This window comes from Cotesia typhae, unplaced genomic scaffold, assembly GCF_013202065.1.
Source record: "Cotesia typhae breed Kobodo isofemale line unplaced genomic scaffold, CoteBio_Ctyphae scaffold_152, whole genome shotgun sequence".
NCBI lineage: Eukaryota > Metazoa > Arthropoda > Insecta > Hymenoptera > Braconidae > Cotesia > Cotesia typhae.
In genome coordinates, this window is record NW_027423776.1 from 2,889,753 (window position 1) to 2,909,628 (window position 19,876).

At 29.2% G+C, this 19,876-nt stretch overlaps 1 protein-coding gene across 1 annotated transcript in view; it reads right to left on the reverse strand.

Moving 5' to 3' along the window:
- Window positions 1-8,423: 8,423 nt before the first annotated feature.
- Window positions 8,424-19,876, reverse strand: part of Hr4 (nuclear hormone receptor 4) — a 44,296-nt gene continuing 32,843 nt past the window's right edge. Inside the window, exons 2-11 of the mRNA XM_074255826.1 lie at window positions 16,327-16,431; window positions 13,463-14,302; window positions 12,820-13,375; window positions 12,515-12,725; window positions 11,935-12,423; window positions 10,714-10,848; window positions 10,364-10,627; window positions 10,094-10,286; window positions 9,778-9,905; window positions 8,424-9,655 (exon numbers count right to left, since the gene is read on the reverse strand). Coding sequence (XP_074111927.1) covers window positions 9,575-9,655; window positions 9,778-9,905; window positions 10,094-10,286; window positions 10,364-10,627; window positions 10,714-10,848; window positions 11,935-12,423; window positions 12,515-12,725; window positions 12,820-13,375; window positions 13,463-14,302; window positions 16,327-16,426 — 2,997 coding nt within the window. The 5' untranslated portion in view covers window positions 16,427-16,431 and the 3' untranslated portion in view covers window positions 8,424-9,574. The remainder of the gene's footprint in view (window positions 9,656-9,777; window positions 9,906-10,093; window positions 10,287-10,363; window positions 10,628-10,713; window positions 10,849-11,934; window positions 12,424-12,514; window positions 12,726-12,819; window positions 13,376-13,462; window positions 14,303-16,326; window positions 16,432-19,876) is intronic.

Genomic DNA, 19,876 nt, shown 5'->3' on the forward strand with positions numbered 1-19,876 from the left:
GTCCTAGTTTTTTTTCTCTATGAATTGTATTTTAAATTCAGATTCCATTGTACATTCTATTAATTATTATTGCTTTGAGAGGACTCTCACCTTTTAGATAGTTTGAGTCGACTGAGGACTTGAACCATATTTAGAATATTTGTATGCTGATGTTTTATTTTATTTTCAAAGTCGTGCAACCTATTTCTCTAAATGAACACTTGAAGGAATAAAAATTTTGATATATTTTAATTAATGATATTCATACGTACAGTCATTTTCAAAGGGTTAAAGTCACAATAAATTATTAATTATTTTCGTATTGAAATAATTGCATCTCTTTATTTGCACAAATCTAATTGATTATACTGTAAAAGAACACATAATTTGAATTATGATAAAACTTTCACATAACTATGTCGACTTCTGTATGTTTACTAAGACTTACAAAAGTTTATTAAAAGAGAAAGTATGTTACCATTTCGTTAGTGGAATCTTTATGATTGGTTTATTACGATATTCCGTTTTTGAAGAATATTCACATGTTTTCACTATGAAATATTAATATGCAAAATGAAATTTACAGAAAGTATAAAAAAGAGATCCCTTTGATTGTCTTCCTAATATCTAAAAAATTATTTCCAATTAAGCTTGTTCATTTATTTGCGTAATGAAACATATTTTGATTTATCGACAATTTTTAATGATCAAATTTATAAAAATACTGACATTACATTTACAATATACTGAATTATATGCCTATATTATAATTGGCAACAGCTAATTTATACATATATAGACCAAATTGTATAAAAAAAGAAAAAAAAAACAGTAACTGAGTGGAATTTTTTCAAATTCATTTTTTACTCTAAATTTAAATATTATTGGTTTTAATGTAGCCTATAAAATTTTGAGATAAATTTAATTTTTAGCTACTGAAGTTAACAAATTGAAATTATAGGTGACTTAGGTGTATAACTTCAGTGTTAAAAGTTTATTAGTACATTGACTATTTAAGAAAAACACATTGTCTATCTGGTTGAAATATTTTTTATTTCAACTTTGTGATATAGCTAATGAAGGTATTTTCAATCCATCAAAAAATTCATTGAGACAAATAAAAATAAAAAGAAATAATAATAAATGAGTGAACAGAATTCCGGTAATCAATAATTTTCCGGAATGTGAAAAAATAATAGTGAAATATTTTGCTGTAAATCCTTCGATCAGTGCCTTTAGGAGCCTATTACCACAAGACGGTCTACTGTAAAAAATAAAAATTAAAAGCTTCATATCGATGAAAAATGCAAAAAATAAATATTAAAAAAATAAACTGTCGATGGATAGATAATGTCGTCTTCTTGAGATGAATATTCTCAGAGCTTAAGAAGGTTAAAAAAAAAATCTTCGAAACCTTTTTACTTTGAAATAAAAATTTTGTGATCTTTCAAAATGAAAAATATTTGAAAGCAAATATTATGCTGTCACATAAACGCAGTTTAACTAAATCATTTTAACATAGTAAAAAGTACGTTAAAAAAGTAAATAAAAAAATAAAGAATTTGCTTGATTAGTTTGATCCCTTTTAGAAAAACATATCTTTATCAGTAATTGTAAATAATTAATATTAAATGGTGTGTAAACACTTAAGAAAAAAAATAGCTCAAAGGTAATTAAATTAATTAATTAAAAAAAAAAAAAAAAGTCAAAGATAACACATGATTTCCGTTTACTGTATTATAGTATAATAATATTTATAAAACTTGCTGCCAAGTTAAATATCTTTTTTCCTCTTTTTTGCTTGAATTTATATGTGCCTGAATGTAGATAAAACTGTAAAATAACGATTTAATTTGAAAAATTTTTTTTTCTCGACAGCTTCGAAATTAAAGAAGACAAGTTTATAAAATGAATAAAGAAATAACTAATTGAGGTGATAATGTGAAATGTTAATTTGGCTAAGGTAATTTAGTTTACTTAATTAATTAAAAAGTATTAACCTTTGTGCCAATAAAAACATTCACAACTATCATCTCTGTGGCTCTTACTGTGATTGCTTTAATTTTATCGTAGTATCAATTACTTCATGACATAAGTGGATTGAAAAATTACGTATAACTTTTAAAGATCTCACAGATAGAAAAATCATTGTAATAATTATAATCATGTACCTTGAAAGTATGTTATGGAACTTTAATAAAAATACGTATAAAAAAAAAAAAACTAAACATTTTAGTGATTTTAGATTTTTTTCATAAATAAATCTGTTGAAAAAAAAGTTAATTATATATTAAAAACTTGCATCGAATAATGTAAACCGCACGAGAATAGGTTGGTTTATTGAGAAGGTATTGCAATTCAACATTTTGAGAAAAAAATGTATTTTTTAAGCACGTCTCTTTGAGCTCAAAAATATATTTCTACTATATTATCGAGTTTTGAAAGCTCAAGACTCTGAGACAGGGATTTTTTGAGCGTCTGTATAGCGTAATATGGCGTGAAGTTCCGGCGATGGTCTGCAGGATCAACCGTTTTTTAGATTTTTAACTTCCCGCTTAGAAAATTGAAACTTTTCCAATAACTCAAGCGGTACAAATTTTTTTTTGTTAATGTTTTGTTAAATTTAAGTTGATAATTAGTAATTTTTTAACTTCTTGTTGAGTAAAATCTATCAAAAAGTCTACACTTTTTTTTGTGATGCTTGAGAAAGGGATTATTGATTTTGGTCCGATTTTCGAAAGTCGAATTTTCATTGAATCTCCACGTTTTGAGGTTCCAGGAAACCATTTTGACTATTCCCGCCGAAATCTCCGGCCATGTGTGTGTGCGTTTGCGGAGTTCTGCTATGTCTGATGACCACCAGTATGCCGGCAACAATTCTTTCATCGCATTTAGCACTGTTTTTTCCGTCTCACAATCTGATAAAAACTGGATTTCTTAGCGAAAGGTTAAAAATTTTTTTGCTATTTTTCGAAAATAATTTCCGGGCTTCTCAACCTTTCAATATAAACCCGTACATTCACATTTGTAATTTTAAAGTAATATTTTCGGTATCGAAGATTGAAAATGTAGATGGATAGATTTTGAACTCGAAATCTCAAAATGTAAATAAAATTCTAAAGAATGTAAAAAATCATACTTTGAACTAGAAGAATTTAAAAATTTACGAAAGATCAAGTTTTTCCAATTAAAAATTTGTCAAAATTGCCAAAAATAATTGTATATCAAATAAAAAATTTAAAGAAGGAATAAATACATTTTGAGCTTGAAGAGCTCAAAATTTTTCAAAATGTGCCTTGAGCTTGAAAAGCTCAAATTTAACCAAAAAACACATTTGAAGGCATTTCAAATTGACACAGCGGGAAGTTATAAAATTGACCTGCGCGTTCAACCGATTCCCGGATTTTTTTTGGTATGCAACCTTTTGGCTTTGAGAATTTTATTTTCTTATCGTCAAAAGGGCGTATCTCAAAAAAAAAAAACTTTATTTCTTATGTTTTCAGTAGATTTTTACATTCCTAACACTTCTAAAGTAATTGAAGCAAAAGAAAATTTGCTTATACGTTCTTTTGCTATGTCTGTTATTTTTTTTATTATAAATACTGGAACAGAGAGAAAAGTATCTCTGTTCTCATAAGGCATTCATCACTCGATCTCTAGACCTGTTAAATCAAATAACTTAAAAATTATTAGGCATATTTCTCTTGCTAAAAAGAATTATCAGCACAGGGTGAGTGGTATAAAAAATACATTGATATTTTTCGAGTTATAATTCCTACCGTCTTTAGATTTGGTCGAGTTGTTTTATACTATGTCGACTGAGTGAATTTATGAGAAATTTTCAAAAAATCGTTGGGTGTCAAAATAGAGTAAATTTTTAAGAAAGGACTACTCTATCCGTAAAAAAATTTTAGTCAACCTACGTCATTAGAATATAACATCCTTAAATCTATCCTGGACGTATATAAGGCCCTTATATTCAGGCAGCATGGATTTATCAGGACCTTTTTAAGGGGTAACACCACTGTGACGATTGAAAAAAAGAGGTGATTTTCGGGAATTATTTTGACAGGGAAAATAAAGGAATTTCGGGATCAGATTCTTTTTATTTTATTAAGGGTGCATGAAAGATTATTACCCTAAATTTTTATTTAAAAAATTTTAACTATTACAAAGTTATTAACAACCTCGTAGAGCACTAGAAAAAATTTCCCCCTTTCTGGGTTTTTATTTTCAGATGATGCGTTTTTGAGTTATCGAACCGACCAGAATTTTTAGCTTGAAAAAAATTTTTTTTTTACTTTTCTACACGTTTCATACAAAAATAAGTAATTCCCAAAAAAATAAAATTTTTTGTACGCCTTTATGGTTTCCGGGACCCACCTCCGATGCCATCAGGGCGTATAAAAAAAATTTTTTCTTGGGAACCGACGTATTTTTGTATGAAACGTGTAGAAATGCAAAAAAAAAATTTCTTCAAACTAAAAGTTATTTTGGACTTAGAAAAAAAAAAAAACAGAATAAGCCCTTATGGCATCTGGAACGCGATATTTCGATGAAATTTTTTAAAATATGTTACTAACGTTTTAAAAAAATAGCCTCCCATTTATGACCTTATAGTATTCGTGTAAGTAAACCGTGAATCGAAAATACGATGCTGACAACCGGGATTTAACGACTGTGCTGTGTTCTATGATTCATGTCAGTTTCAAGAACTTTCCACTTTCCCACTCGTTATTGTTTTACTGCACATATTAGTTTCAACAGTACAAAAGTCGAAACTTAATTTCTTGTGTGAATTTTTAATTTTCAATTATTTGAACAAAGCACCAATAAAATTTTTCTAATTATTTCTCTAAAAAAAAAATGTTTGTTACAATTTTTAAGTTTTTATATTATACTATAATTATATTTATTGAATTTATTTTTTGCCACCTTGCAATTGAAATTGAAATTTTTTGAGCTTTTCTATCCTTGACAAATTAAGTATAAACAACAATTCTATTTACTGTAAGTACAAAATTTTCATTTCTGATAACTTTTAGACCTTAATTTCAAGTAATTTTTCTTAAAAATATTTATATTCAAGTATTTTATATTCATAAATCAAATTTTTTATCAATTTTGCGCGCAAATTTTTTTTTAGTAAGAAAAATTTTTTAAAATCTTCAGATTTTGTGAGTTACTGTGTTTTGAAATATCGCAACCGAGATCTTAGCAGGTCTTGTATTAGTAAATAAAAGTGTCTACATTCTCTTTAAAGAAGATCTATAAGAGAACAATGCAGGGCATACTAATGTAAGCTCAGTCCAGCTGAAAGCTTAGTGAACTTGAACGATCTCAATAAGAGCCTAATTTTTTTCTTCGTGTCAATTATTATTCATTCTTGGAAAAAAGCCACGCAAACATTATAATGATTGCACATTGAAACTCACAATGAATATTAGCTGTAATAATTACATGGATAAAAGCTATATGCTAATTCGATGAAATTTGAAATTTGTGCAAATCAAAACAATACTCTGATTAAATTTCAAGTTTAGATCTAAAAATATAATTCTATAAAATGCCCAACAAAGCGGGCGGGTAACAGCTAGTTAACTATATTTTCATTCATAAAATAATATAGAATTTTCGATGAAAAATAAATTAAATTTTATAGCATGCATGGATTAAATAATGAACAATAATAAATATTTAATCAGTTTGTTTATTCGTAATAATATTATTTTTATATAATATTCTATCAATATATAATAATATGGTATATTTATGTTCAATATGTATAATATATTATCTACATTTATAATCCCTATTTAAAGGCATCTCCAACCAGACTTCAGATTTACTTTTTTTAAAATATCTTATTTATTCCATAAAAATACAGGGGGTTTTCACACACCTTTTAGTCAGAATCAATTCGCTCTGTCGATTCCTATTATAATTGTCTATGAATTTTGCTTTATTTCTTAATAAATTATTTGTATCAATAGAATAAAAAAAGTATTATGAAATCTTAATGAAAATAAAATAATTAATGCACATTTATCATAGAAACTCATACAAATAAATGTTTTTTTTTTTATTACAGAACAATTTTTTTATTTTATAATTATCTTTAATTAATTTTCTTATTTTTCATTAATACTGTTTTTGTCACTGGACATTAGTTTGTTCAAAAAATTTCTTTTTTGTGATAATGAAGTTTATTAAAGTACTTGATAAAATTTATAAAATAAAAAAAAACAAAGTATTTTTCTTAATAGACAAAGCGAATAATATCTTCTTTATAAGTGCACAATCTTATTTTACAAAAGGAATAATCATTTCATGTATTCTTTTTTTTTTTATTTTTTTTTAATATAAACGAATAATAAAAGTATACTTTCTAAACGTAGTAGGTAAATATTGGTAACTTTGACTCACGCATTGACAATTTATTTATGCCAACATATTTTATAGCAGAAACACATTTCTATATGCCTGTCGTTCCTGGATTAACCATTTGTATTACCATTATTGTATTTATTAATGTCCTTCAATTTTTTTTTTTTTTTAATAATATAAATATATTAAAAATATATATTTATTCACATAAAAAAAATACATTTGATTAATTTTAAAATTGTTTTTTATTTTCTTCTTATCATCATCATTAATAATTCTAATTTTTGTTAAAAAAATATAAAATTTATCGCTTTAAAAGCTTTAAATAAAAATTATAAAATATAGACGAAAGTATTTAAAATAGGACTAGTACTTTCAACATAATTATTTTATCATTTATTGAATTGTTGTACAATATGCACAAGGTTAATCCCAGAAACAAAAGTCATACTTTCCTTTAGACTCTCACTCTCACTTAAATATTAAAGGTTGGGCATAATAATACTCTCGGTAGTATAATGCCCTAAGTCTTGCTGATCCAACGCTTTAGCCAACCTTGTGAAAGGCTGCTGTACTCCCAGACACCTTTGTACATATTTATAATATACACATAAGACAGCCCAATGTGTTTTTTTTTTTATTTAATTTAATTTTATTATTAATTTTTATCGTTATCTAATCATAATTATTATAATAATCGTTATTATTAGTATTATTATTATTATTATTATTCTTATCATTATCGATAATAGTATAAATATAATTACTATTATTTACCATTGTTATTTAAAATTTATTTTTATGTATTTACAGAATTAGATAAAAAGAAATAACGAAATAAAGCCAATTTTAAACAAAAAATAAAATAAAATAATAAGATAAATAATTATTTTAAAATCAACAATTAAAATATTGAGTACCGACTAATGAACTATTTACAAATTAATATTATCACTACCGACAATTATTTTGAGAAAAAAAAATATATGAATGAAAAGAAAATTAAAAAAAAAAAATTTTTAGAGTAAAATATATATTAAATTATTATAAAATTTAATTTTTAAATTTACACTTTACCGACGACCGTCCAAATGAACACGAGGGTACGGCGATATCGGGTAATACAGTAGCCCTTACTGCACTCAAAGATTTCGAATAATAATATAAATTATTTTTTTTTCTTTTTCTTTTTTTTCTTTTTTCTTTAACAGCATTATAAAGTATATTCCATTGAATACTTAAGTCTTATAAAATGGACAAGTATCCCTTGGTTTCATGAGCCAAAGGTTGTATGTAAGTGTGTACGTGAATATAATTTGAAAAATTTTTCTTTTATCAATGTATGCTTTTAAATTTAAACAAAGTAAACATAACGAATTTTTATATTTATTCATTTTCTTTTCAATTTTTTTATCAACAAATAATAACAATTTTGTTTTATAATTACAAATTTCTAATTTTATCAACATTTGTTTTATTAAAAGTTTTGATATCTAATTTAATTTTGTTTAAAAATTTCCAATTACATCAACAACATCTTAAATAATTGTTGATTATTATTTATTGTCAAAAATTTGTTGATGTCAGTATTTATATAATGATTGATCCAATTATTTAATATGTTTACAAATGTATTCTATCTTTCATTTCGAATTACACTTAGGTTTTAAACCAATTGATATATTTTAAGTTTTATTACATCTAATATTTATTATTTAATATAACTTTTTATAGAATTTTACTTAAAACGATATAATTATTAATAAATTATTCTAACAATCCATAATTGGATATCTTTAAAATGACTGGAATATAATTTAAATTTGTTATTTGCATTATTTTAGTTACATTTCTTATAAATGTAATAAAAATTTTCTATAAAAGCTATAAATTAATTTATTGATTTTTTTAGACTGAAAATGTTTAATTTTAACAGATAGTATTAAATATTTGTTATGTCTATAATAATAATAATAATTAACTAAATTTTATATTATTATATTAAAATTGTTTATTAGTATTATATTAACTAATAATTTACCTGTTCATATTTTCTAAAGCATACAGTGATAAAAATAAATTCTTCGTTTTATGCATTAATCTCTACGGGCAAGATAAAATGGAAAAAAAAAAAAAAAAAATTAAAAAACAAAAAAAAAGTATACATTCTTTTAAAAAACACTTGCTAATAATTTACGTAAGAAGCAATATAATATTGAATTATGATTAACTAGCATGAGCCGTATTTTGAACTTGATTTTTTTAAATTTACTGTTAGTTATTATTATAATAATTACAATATCTCGTACCTTAATTTATTGAGCCAATCGGAGGAGACTAAGTGTGTGCGCACTCTTAAGGAATTAATTTATCTATTTGTGTACTTTCACGTATCGACGTGTAGTCTTTAGAGAATCGAATTTATGACAAAATGTCATTTATGATTTTTTTTCAAGGCTCTGTATTAAAAATTTATTCTTTTTAAATAATTATATTCTATAATAATTTTTTTAACCAAAAAGTATTAACAATATTTCAATAAAAAAATGCTATGTTGGATAATACGCGATATCAAAAAATGTTTTTGTTTTTTGTTAGAAGTCAAAAATAATTTTGTTTGTTTCCATATAAAAATAAAAAAAAATGTTAAAAGCATTATTAAAGAAATAGATCAAAATGCAATAATGATTGTATTTTTTTTTTCTTTTTCATTTATGAATGAATCGCGTGTCATTTATTGATATATCATATGTATACATCCAAGTGTGAGTTGATCACGTCGGTTAGCCGATTAATTGAATTTTTACGGCGAAAAAGTGATCTGCGTTGGGCGTACGAGAGTCTTATTATTTTATCGATTGGATTATGCAACGTGAACACACAATGACAATAATTGCGCGACTGTGTATATATAGTCTTTTTAGTTTCGATATAAAAATTCAGTTCTTGTCAAATGTTTTGTTTGCCTTTTTTTTTTTTTTAATTTCCGTTTCGACAAATTATTCACTATTTGTCTTAATTTTTAATTCTTTATTCGTACTGTTTTTTTTTTTTTTTTTTTTTATTACTCAATAGTGTAATTTTCTTCGATGTCCTAATGTTTTTATACAATTTTCATTTTGAAAATTATAAAATAAACATTGTACATATGTCGGGTATTATATGTGTTCAAATAAACCCAGCATAATTACCATTCATTTTCTTTTTACTATCTTTGAATCGCTGAATTTAATAAAAAAGGAACGTAAAACATTTTACTTTCGAGTAGCAATGTAGCTGCTGATTGCACCTAAAATGATAAAAAATGAATAATTTAGTTTCAATTTATTTTTTATTTTTTATACATTCGAAAAATCGGCAAGGAACAATTTACCGTTTCGATAAAATAAACGATCAAAAATAATATCTTACTTCGGGCAATCGATGGAGAAGATCATGGAAACGTCCAGGTTGTTGAGGTGCGCTGTGTTCAACAAAACTCCTCAAACAGGTCATGTACCGATCTTGAATTTGTTCTAATTCCGGCGTACTACCTCGAGCTAGTTATAAAAAAATATAATTAATATTTAATATAATAGACTTTATTATCATTGATAATAATGACACTTACATTTAGTATCTTTGTTAGCAAAAAATCATGAAAATATTTTTATAAAATTTTTTTATGACCAACATTTTTTTGAAAGTACTTGCATTTAAAAATTATAATAAAAACTACTATATTTACCTTGTGATAACATGGTGATGACTTTCAAACAAACGTACTCTTCCATTCGTAATTTCACCCGTCGAAACATAAGTGTAACGTAAGTTATTTTTTCTACCATGAGACCGACGTCTTGCCTCAATTGGTCCATGGTTATGGTTCGTCCCATCATACTCGTTAGGCACGTTTGTAGTGTATACATGTTATTTGATACCTAAATAATGTGAATATTTATTTTTAGTTTTTAACGGGGAAATAAATTTAGTTTTAATAATAATGATAAAAAATTACCTCTTGCACAAAGTCGGCACTTGTACCGTCCGGCCCAACATTTGAAAACTTTTGCTGACCATGCATTGCTTGATACGCCGAAGTCGTTAAAACTAATAACTCATGCCACTTATGTGTAAGAAGTCTCGTGTGAACTTCAACCGGCAGTTCAAGGTAAAACGGCAATCTCTTGGTCCACTGCACCAACTTGTAAACTATACTGTCTCCTATTTGACACAGTTTTTCACTTAAGTCTGATTTGTGGTCTAGCAGTTCATCCAAGTTCTGAAGTAAAAAAATTAATTTGTAAAATTAATTTCAATTCAATAGATATAAAAAAAAAAAAAAATATAAATCCTCTAAAATATTACCCTTAATGTTGCGATATCTTGGAATTCGTCACAGTCTATAAGTGTTTGTATCATGGCGAGTGTTGCATCCAGTGGGAAAGCACGATCCCTCGAGCTGCTTACAGTATTGTCTAGCCTTTGCCGTAAATGTACGACCTAAATGATAAAAATAAAATACAATCATAAAATAATAATGATAATTGTAATGTGAATAATACAATAGCTAGGATAATCGTGAGTCGGGTGGGAATGAAAGAAAAAAGGATATTTTTATTGCGAGACTACCAGTGAAAGTGGATGCCCACGTTTGCGTGTGATTATCCAAGAAACATTAAACAATGTTTCACAACCGGGTGATGTAGACAAGACTAGTAGACGAGTTTCTGAGCAAATTTTAAGACCAACTTACTTCCTATGTTAAATCTTAAACGTGAGGCCTTTCACTGACCTTTCTGAGGCTGATACCTAGGTCGTAGCTATTCATGACTCTGATTCAGTCTTGGTATAAGTGCATGACTCGAAGTCTCGTATGAACGTGAGCTTCAAGTAGCCAGGGAAAGTTGTGACCATTGCGGCACTTTGAACAAGCCAAACACCGTTTAGTTTATATCAAGTATTCACTAATATGGTAATGGTGACTCGTACCAAAGTACCAGTAAAGCAGAAACAGAGAGAGAGAGAGAGAGAGAGAGAGAGAGAGAGAGAGAGAGAGAGAGAGAGAGAGAGCGAGAGATAAAATAAAATGAGAGGAGGAGGTCAGTGTCCCCTTGTGCAAACTTTCACGAGTTACGAAAGACTTAGAGAACTGCCCGTCCTTGGCACCGGTTGCCGCTGATTTTCTATTGTCCCTGACGTTGTTTTTCCAACTTTATATTTACGTTTTTCATTCCACTTTATATTGTTTAAACTATTGCTTTAAACGTAAATACGTCAACTGTTAGATATTTATTTATTACGCCGATGATTGATGACGAATGATCCCTGTTTGTCAGTATGAGGGAAAGTGACCTCTTTAAATGAGAGACAAAAGTATGTGATCAGAACACAGATGTAGATGTTTTCACTTTTGGCAATGGCCTTTAACCAAATTCTCCACTCGTGTTCCTCTACTCTGACTTAACTATATACAATGTTGCAATATCCCACCCAATAAATAACAAAAATAAATAATAATAAAAACAAACGTATATCGTCTTTAGTAATATGGATAAAACGGAAGTAATTAAAGTATTAAACACTTACTTCAGAGGGATTAGTAAGTGCTGTTTTTAGTATCGTCCCATTAACCAGATGCCCCGTGTGCGAGGGATGGTTAGGATGACTTGGTGTTGGTTGTGAATTGTGTTGATCCGATGAAATTTTATGATGATGTAAAAATGATCCAGCAAGTTGAGCATGTTGCTGCTGTTGCTGTTGTTGCTGCTGTTGTTGCTGCTGTTGTTGCTGCTGTTGTTGCTGCTGTTGTTGCTGTTGTTGTTGCTGGTGCTGTTGTTGTTGCTGTTGCTGTTGGCTATGATGAGCAGCAGCAGCCGCTGCAGCTGCAGCTGCCATATGCTTATCAAGCATCGTTGTTGCAGCCGCAGCAGCCATATGTTTATCTAACATTGATGTAGCAACATTTGTTCCCTTGTTGCCAACTAATGATCCTGAACCATTTACACCACTATTAGAATTATTGTTACCACCAACACCACTTGATTTGTTCGTTTTTTTGTGTTTCTTGTACTTGACCTAAATATTATTATTTTAATTATTATTAAATGAATAAAATAAATATATTATTAATAAAAAAAAAAAAAATAAATAAAATAATTCAAGTCACCTTATAAAGGTTATAAACTGCTCCGGAATTTCTACCACCAGGCATTCGATCTTCCCGGACTGCTTGAAGTACCATACCCTGTTCAATGCATTTTTTAAATCGACAATATTGACACCTATTTCTTTGAGTTTTTGTTATTTCACAACCACCCTCGGCTACACACGTGTAAACCCTCCTATTTTGCACTGTCCTTTTGAAGAATCCTTTACATCTGTAAAATAATTCATTAATTAATTTTAGTCTCTTTGAAAAAATTATTTAGTATTTTCAATAGTTACGAAATAAGTACAACAAAAACTACTAACCCTTCGCATGTGATGATACCATAATGTAATCCAGTGGCTTTGTCTTCACAAATCATGCAGATCATAGGTGTTTCATCTTCTTCATGCTCTTGAGAAGGTAACGTTGCAGTAGGTGTAGCAAGTGATTGACTGTGCATTGACTGCGTTACTGCTTCAGATTTAACAGCAGCACCATTTCTAACCCACGGCTGATTCGAGCCAGATGCTGTTAGGTTGAGTGCCTGCAACTGTTGTGCAGCAGGAAGTTGACTTAAATCTCCGGCCCATAGCCTCTCCATGTTAAGTGGTGGTCCAGAGGAATACGAAACACAAGGCGGTTTACCCCGCGACTCTTGTCCGAGATTCAGCAGCAACTGAGCCGCTGATTCTTCGGATGATGAACAAGATGCAGACGATGCTGTCGTCGTCCAAGAAGCTGCAGGTGGTGGAACGGGTTCCAAGGCAGGTGCTGACCAAATCATTGTTCTAACACCGCCAACCTCACCCATTATCACGGTGGGAGGAGGTCGAGGAGCTGAGGGGGCTGGTCTTTGGGCAGGAGGCTTCATACCTTCGGCTGTAAATATAATAATAATAATAATAAAAATCAATTTGTCAGTTTCTCATTAGTATAAGTAATAATCTGATTATGAATAATACTTACACGCAGATAATGAAGATGTTGTATTGTTAGAATTAGTACCTTGATTATTTCCGACATTGCCAGTAGATCCAAGTCCATTTCCCGCTGGACTGCCAGTACTAGTGGGATTCCCAGTGAGATTTTGTCCGTACCCAACACTGCTGATAACTCCATTGAGCAGTCTCTGAGCAGCAAAACCCTGGACTCCGGAATTCTGAGACCAAAACTGATGGTGAGCGAGAAGATGAGCTGGAACTGAAGGAGCTCGTGACCTCGGTGGTGTTGGTGGCTGCTGTTGAGAACTGTGAGACGAATTACTACTCGGACTGGGTGCTTGGCTAATGTTGTACTGGGAAGATGGACTAGGTTGACTCGAGATATCAACTCGAGAATTTCTATCAGTTCCTCCTCCCCCGCCTCCACCGTCAAACACTGAGTTATCCGAGTCTAATTTAGTTTGACCTGAAGACAATTCACCGGCTCGTTCTGGGGTCGGGCATCTGCTGCCGGGTTGTTGTTCTTCTTGGCTCATTGGGGTTGTAGACACCGCATGACTCGTTTCAACGCACGGCGAAAGTGGTGTTGGGGTATGGGCTCTACTTTCTTCATTTATTCTCTTTGAGCTCATCACTGGCTCGGGGAACACCGAATCTGGTGATGCAGTCTCTCGTAAATTATCGTGCTGATGATAAGAAAGATTTGTCCCGCTCATCACCACACCTCCGGAACTACGTTGCCCGGGGCTTCGAGGACTGGGACTACCTCGAAGAAACTCACTCTTTACTTTGACCACAGGACAGCCCGGCGAGCTGGGCATATTTACATCTGGTGACGAGGTCGACGTATCTGCAATACTTTCCCCTGGAGCAGGAAAGGTTATGGGTGAAGGTGCATCCGTTGGTTGGATCCCAAGTGGTGATCCTGCTGATCCAAACGATACTGGCGAGTCTGAGAAAAGAGTTTTTACATTTCTTTCTCTTCGATTTTATTTTTAATAAATATCGCAAATATCGCTGTAATCAGCATTTATATTAATATCTATTAATTTTATTCAATACAAGCATGTTGATAGAAAATTTAGTTTTTTTTTCAATAGTCGGTCTGATTTTTTAGTTTATATTATTTTTCTTTGCTAAATTATCTTATTAACTGAAACTAATGTTAGTTTTTAAAGAAATTAAATTTAATGTTGATTTTTACGCAGTGAAAGTAATGATTAATGATAATTGTTCCACCAGATGCATTTTCTAACAATTTTTTTTTTATTTTTACAGATTATTTAAATAACTTAGGATTGAATGATAAAAATGACAATTAATAAGAGAGTAAATGTTCGAATTTTTACCTTCACTGAATAAAAATAAATGTTCAATTTAATTTATTTTAAAAAATCAGACTGGCTATCGTAAAAATAAAATTTACCATCAATATATTTATATTCATACTGTAATTTTTATTACCATTAAAAGAGATAGATTTAAAACCCAACAAAACTTGACATCGTTTCTCCCAAAATAGTGGTGAATTTATTAAATGATGATCAGTTCTTAGATAAGAATTGTGATAAAAAGGATAGCAGTCATATAAATAACGAAATCTAACAAATGGTTCTTCGTACAATTGAGGATACCGACAATTATATGGATTCAAAAACTCCCGATGCATTATCATATTTATAGTATTAAAATTCATCTTCAATTCTTATTACTCAATTATATCACATGTCAGTAATCAAGAAGAAATGTAAATTGATAAAAAAAAATTGTAACTGCGCTGTTCATCAAATGTCCGATGTTCCCGTGGTCTATGAAGATCAATGATTCCCTAGCAGCGTCGTTGCACAATTATCGCGATGTTGTTACTAGCACTATATTGTTTATATCGCAAGTCATAAATTCTACAATACTAGGTATGTAATTATAAAAATAATTTTTTGAATTTTTATCGCGGTTGAGTACACAGAAAAAAACTAAATAGTAAAATAAAAATTTATTTAGATTCTGGTTACTTTTTAGTGTTTTAAATTGTACATCAGACTCCGGGATACCATAATATTAAATATTACCAAACACAAAGTGAAAAAGTATAGGAGTCAACTAAACGTTTATTATTTAATATCGAAAAAAGTGATTTGTAGTGGTTATTATAGTAAATAACGACTCTCACTCTTTAAAAAAAAATCGTTTAAAACAATAAAAAGCGCCAAGTAATAATTATAGTACTGTTTTTACCGTTGCGTTTAAAATTGATTATTTTATCTTGTAAATGATGACTTGGGTTAAATTAAAATGTAAAATTCTTACTACAGAAATTTAGTAACCTTTCTTGGTATCTTTGAAATGATAAACATTGAAGATGGAATTTTTAATTGTTGTACTTTAATTTTTTGGATTTAAATAGCTTTTATTACTGTTTGAAATAGTATTTATTATCAACTGATAACTGTTGATTATAAATCCATTATTATTTATTATAATTTAGTTTTTTCCGTGTGAGAAAAACAACAATAAGCAAAGAAAATAACAACATGAACGTGTAAGCGCGAATGACGACGCAGTCAAACTACCCTAGCTAACACTACAGTGCATAGCTGGGTTCAAACCGCGTGGGCAGTAGTGATTCCCCTTCTTAGTCAGCCCACGCACGTTGAAGTCTCCCACCTCGATGCTGTCTGTTTATTTCCCTGCATATTCATAAATTCAAAGCATCCCTAGTGAAATAGAAGGAACAACTGGCTTAAGCTCTTTTGTAAGTTGTTACTACCATCGATTACATATCAAGTTTCTCGTTTGAGTTGAAAGGTCAAAATTTCCGGGTATTTTCATCTCTTTTACTGGTTTATTTTTATTTTTTTCAATTTAACAAAACATAAATTTAAACCTTACCGTCGCTACTACATCGGGAGTCGACCTTTCTCCTTTTCAACTTGAGGTCTTGAAACAAGCTCATGTTGTCTAGCTCACACGGGCTGCTCGTAAGGGTCATAATTCCTAAAATCAAAAATTTTAAACAAAATTTTAGTCAATCCTATTTGTGATTTTTTATTTTAATTATATTTCAAATAAATTTGAGATACATTTTTTGAGTTTATACAATTTATTTATTTGAAATAGAGAAATTTGATTTTATAGTTTTTTTTTTTTTTTTCAATTTTTAAATGGTTATTGGAAGTATAGATGCCACAATATTTCAAGTCATAAAAATAATATTTCAAATTTATTTTTAACAAGCATATATTTTTATTTATTTTTCATTATAAATGGGATTAAGAAACAATCTTTTATAATCTTTTATAAAACAATCTTTCAATTTTTCGATTTAAAAATGTTTTTTAATTAATTTTTTTTTTCACACCATTGATAACGATTATTGATCGACATAAAAATGAGTTAATTTTATTAATATGAAAACATAAAAAGGTTGAACACTAACGAATAAAAGTGTATTTTCAGAATTTAACCTATTAGTTTCGTAAAATTTACTAAAAAAGTTTCGTAAAATCATTGCCAACTTTTTTTAATAATAATTTACTTGTTACAAAAAAACCTAAAAATTGTCAAATGCTTCACAATTTCACCTGTTTCACATTTTTTACAATTAAGTTGATTTATTTGGCTTTTATTAGCGTTGTATTGTCAGATATTATAATGAGAGTACGATATAATATTAATTACACATACTTTTTGAGTGAAAAAATGATTAAGTCATTACAGTTATGCAATACAACCACAACTAAAATGTAAAAAAAATATTTTTAATTCATAAATGAAAATCAAAAGGAAATATGAATGCAATTTTTCAAAAAGATTTACTTAGTAATGATTTATTTGAGTAAATATGTGTTGAAAATTAGTACGTGTAGAAAGTTTAAAAATTTCATAAATAAGTTATTTGCTTAAACCAAGATAAAAATTCGAAAATGTCTGCTAAATTCAATGATACAAAACATTATCGGATGTCAGCTGATTTCAATATCATTGAAAAAAAAATTTTTTTTGTTCTTTTACAAATAAAAAAAAAAAAAAAAAAAAATTGAAGTAATAGAAAAAAAAATGACTAAATAAAATATGTCAGTGTCGTTTTTTGTGAGTACTCCCAATATAACCCACAGTATAAATCGATTAGTATTATTTTTATTATCTTGTTATAATAATCGGGTATTTAAATTTAATGAGGAACAGAAAAACAGATTAATGCCCGTATTATATACTACTAATATCTATATTTAATGTTAACGTCATTAATAAAACTGTTGAGTGTTTCGGTAATACTCGGGTCATATGTCTGGATGTGAGGATTGTGGCGGTTTTTATCGGTTTAATCGTCGTGGATATTCGGTAAGGCTCGGTAGTTTACGCGGACTATTATACATCGGGAGGTTGTGTGTAGTGTGTAGTTAAGTCGGTGTCGGCGGAGACGTAGATGGTGCAGTGGGGTCCTTGCTCTCTGTGCCGTATGTGGGTCACCAGTCTCACACACGCTGCTATTCTTGCGTAACCAATGCATGCATGCATGCCACGCTCGCGCGCTTCTACTGGCTTGTCTCTTGTTGTTGTAACTGTCGTCGCTGTGCTGTCGTTCGTTGATGAATTAAACTAGCATAAAACTCTAGTATATATAGATATTATTACTTTATTATATTCTATTCTTTCAGATGTTCGTACTTGGAAGAGAAGGTAAAGACCTTCCTTTCCTTTCTAAACAACTTAAATAATCGATTGTTTCACTTTTTTCCTTTTTCTTTTTATTCTATATATTATCTTAACGATCCTTGAGAGAATCTTTATCTAGAATTCTCACACGGCCAATGGTGAAAGTTGTTCTCCCACGATTCAGTTTTCTTTTACAACTTTTATTTAATTATCTCGGAAAAATTGCAACGAATTATTTAGATTTTATTCAACTTCCGCGATTGCTTTTTTCATTTTCTTAACCAAAATTATTTTATTATTCATAAAAGTGATTAAAAGTTATTTTCAGGAGAAGTGTTGAGATTTAGTCGAACAAGAAGTCAATAGCGAAGTCAGTAGTAAAACCTATCGATGATCAGATGTAAATAAAATCATCTCCCGTAAGATAAAAGAAAAGAAAATAAAATAATATATAGTTAATATTTATATATATATATATATTATGAAAACGTAATTAAGTGATGTGATCCCCTCTTTTATCATTCTTATAGTAGAGAGTGAGAATCGGACAGTGAGAGTTAGGCTTCGGTACATTGAACCTTTCAGTGAAAGTTTCTATTATACCACTGGCCTTACTTTACTTTTCCTACGGCAAGAATCGCTGTGTTGTGTCATAAGTCACTAGGAGTAGGACGAGGAAGTTTTTCCTTTCCCACTTACAAACAATAATCACACTTGAAACTTTTAACTTTTTTATTTATATATTTTCGAAGTTTTATTATTAAAATTGAAATATTATTACAAACCAGTATCGTATCACTGTTTAAAGATTATTCTATTAATTTTAGTCCATTATGTGAAAACAGATGTTAAAAAAATTTATGATCTGCAAATAAAGAGTTTTAAGTGAGAATTCAACAGCTTTACGTAACATTCACTTGAATAGAGTGATAGCTGTATGATGTGTGTGGTAGTAATCAAATCATACAATTGAGTAACGGGTTAAAGACCTTTTATTAATAATTTTTTAATTTTATTTATTATAATTTACAATAAAATTATTCAGAATCATACCTAAATGTCGACCCTGAAGAACACTCATCTTTGCGCACATTTTTGTCTTCCAATATTTAAAAATAAATAGAATACTTTTAAAACAAAAAACAAAAAACAAAAAAAAAACAGATCTACGTATGTATATCACAGTTTTGTTTCATTTATTTTTAATAGCAGCGATAAAGTATACTTTAATAATTATTATTTTTATAAATATTCACAAAATTACGGCAATTGCAATCTAGATAGTTGGAGGCCAAACGGATTCTCGAGCCAACTCCATCGGCTCGAGGACACATATAAAAGGCGGAGGCATCCTCGAAAACTTTACAGTGTATAAAATCACTGTGACACGAATTCGCTAGTGGAATAATAGTGTCAAATAAAACACAAATAAACTTATTACTCCAATGTATTCAGCTATGGATGATATTTTTCAAGTACATTAAAATTTGGCATTCATTATTATTATTATTATTTTTTTTACACATATTAAAATTATGATTAAGTTCCATGGTTTTTAAATGAACAATTTTTTTTTTTATGTTATCCTGATCCAACTTTCAGCAAGTTATTTTGGAGATATCACTGTATCTTTCGAGTGTAACGCACGGGCCTTTCCAACACAAATGTTTTTGGGACACTACGTGAGGACCACGCGCGATCGCGGTGCCTCACTAAAAGTACAGTCAGTAGTGGTGGTAACAGTGACCTCGATACCGTTGTCCCCCCAATCTCAAGAAGGTGC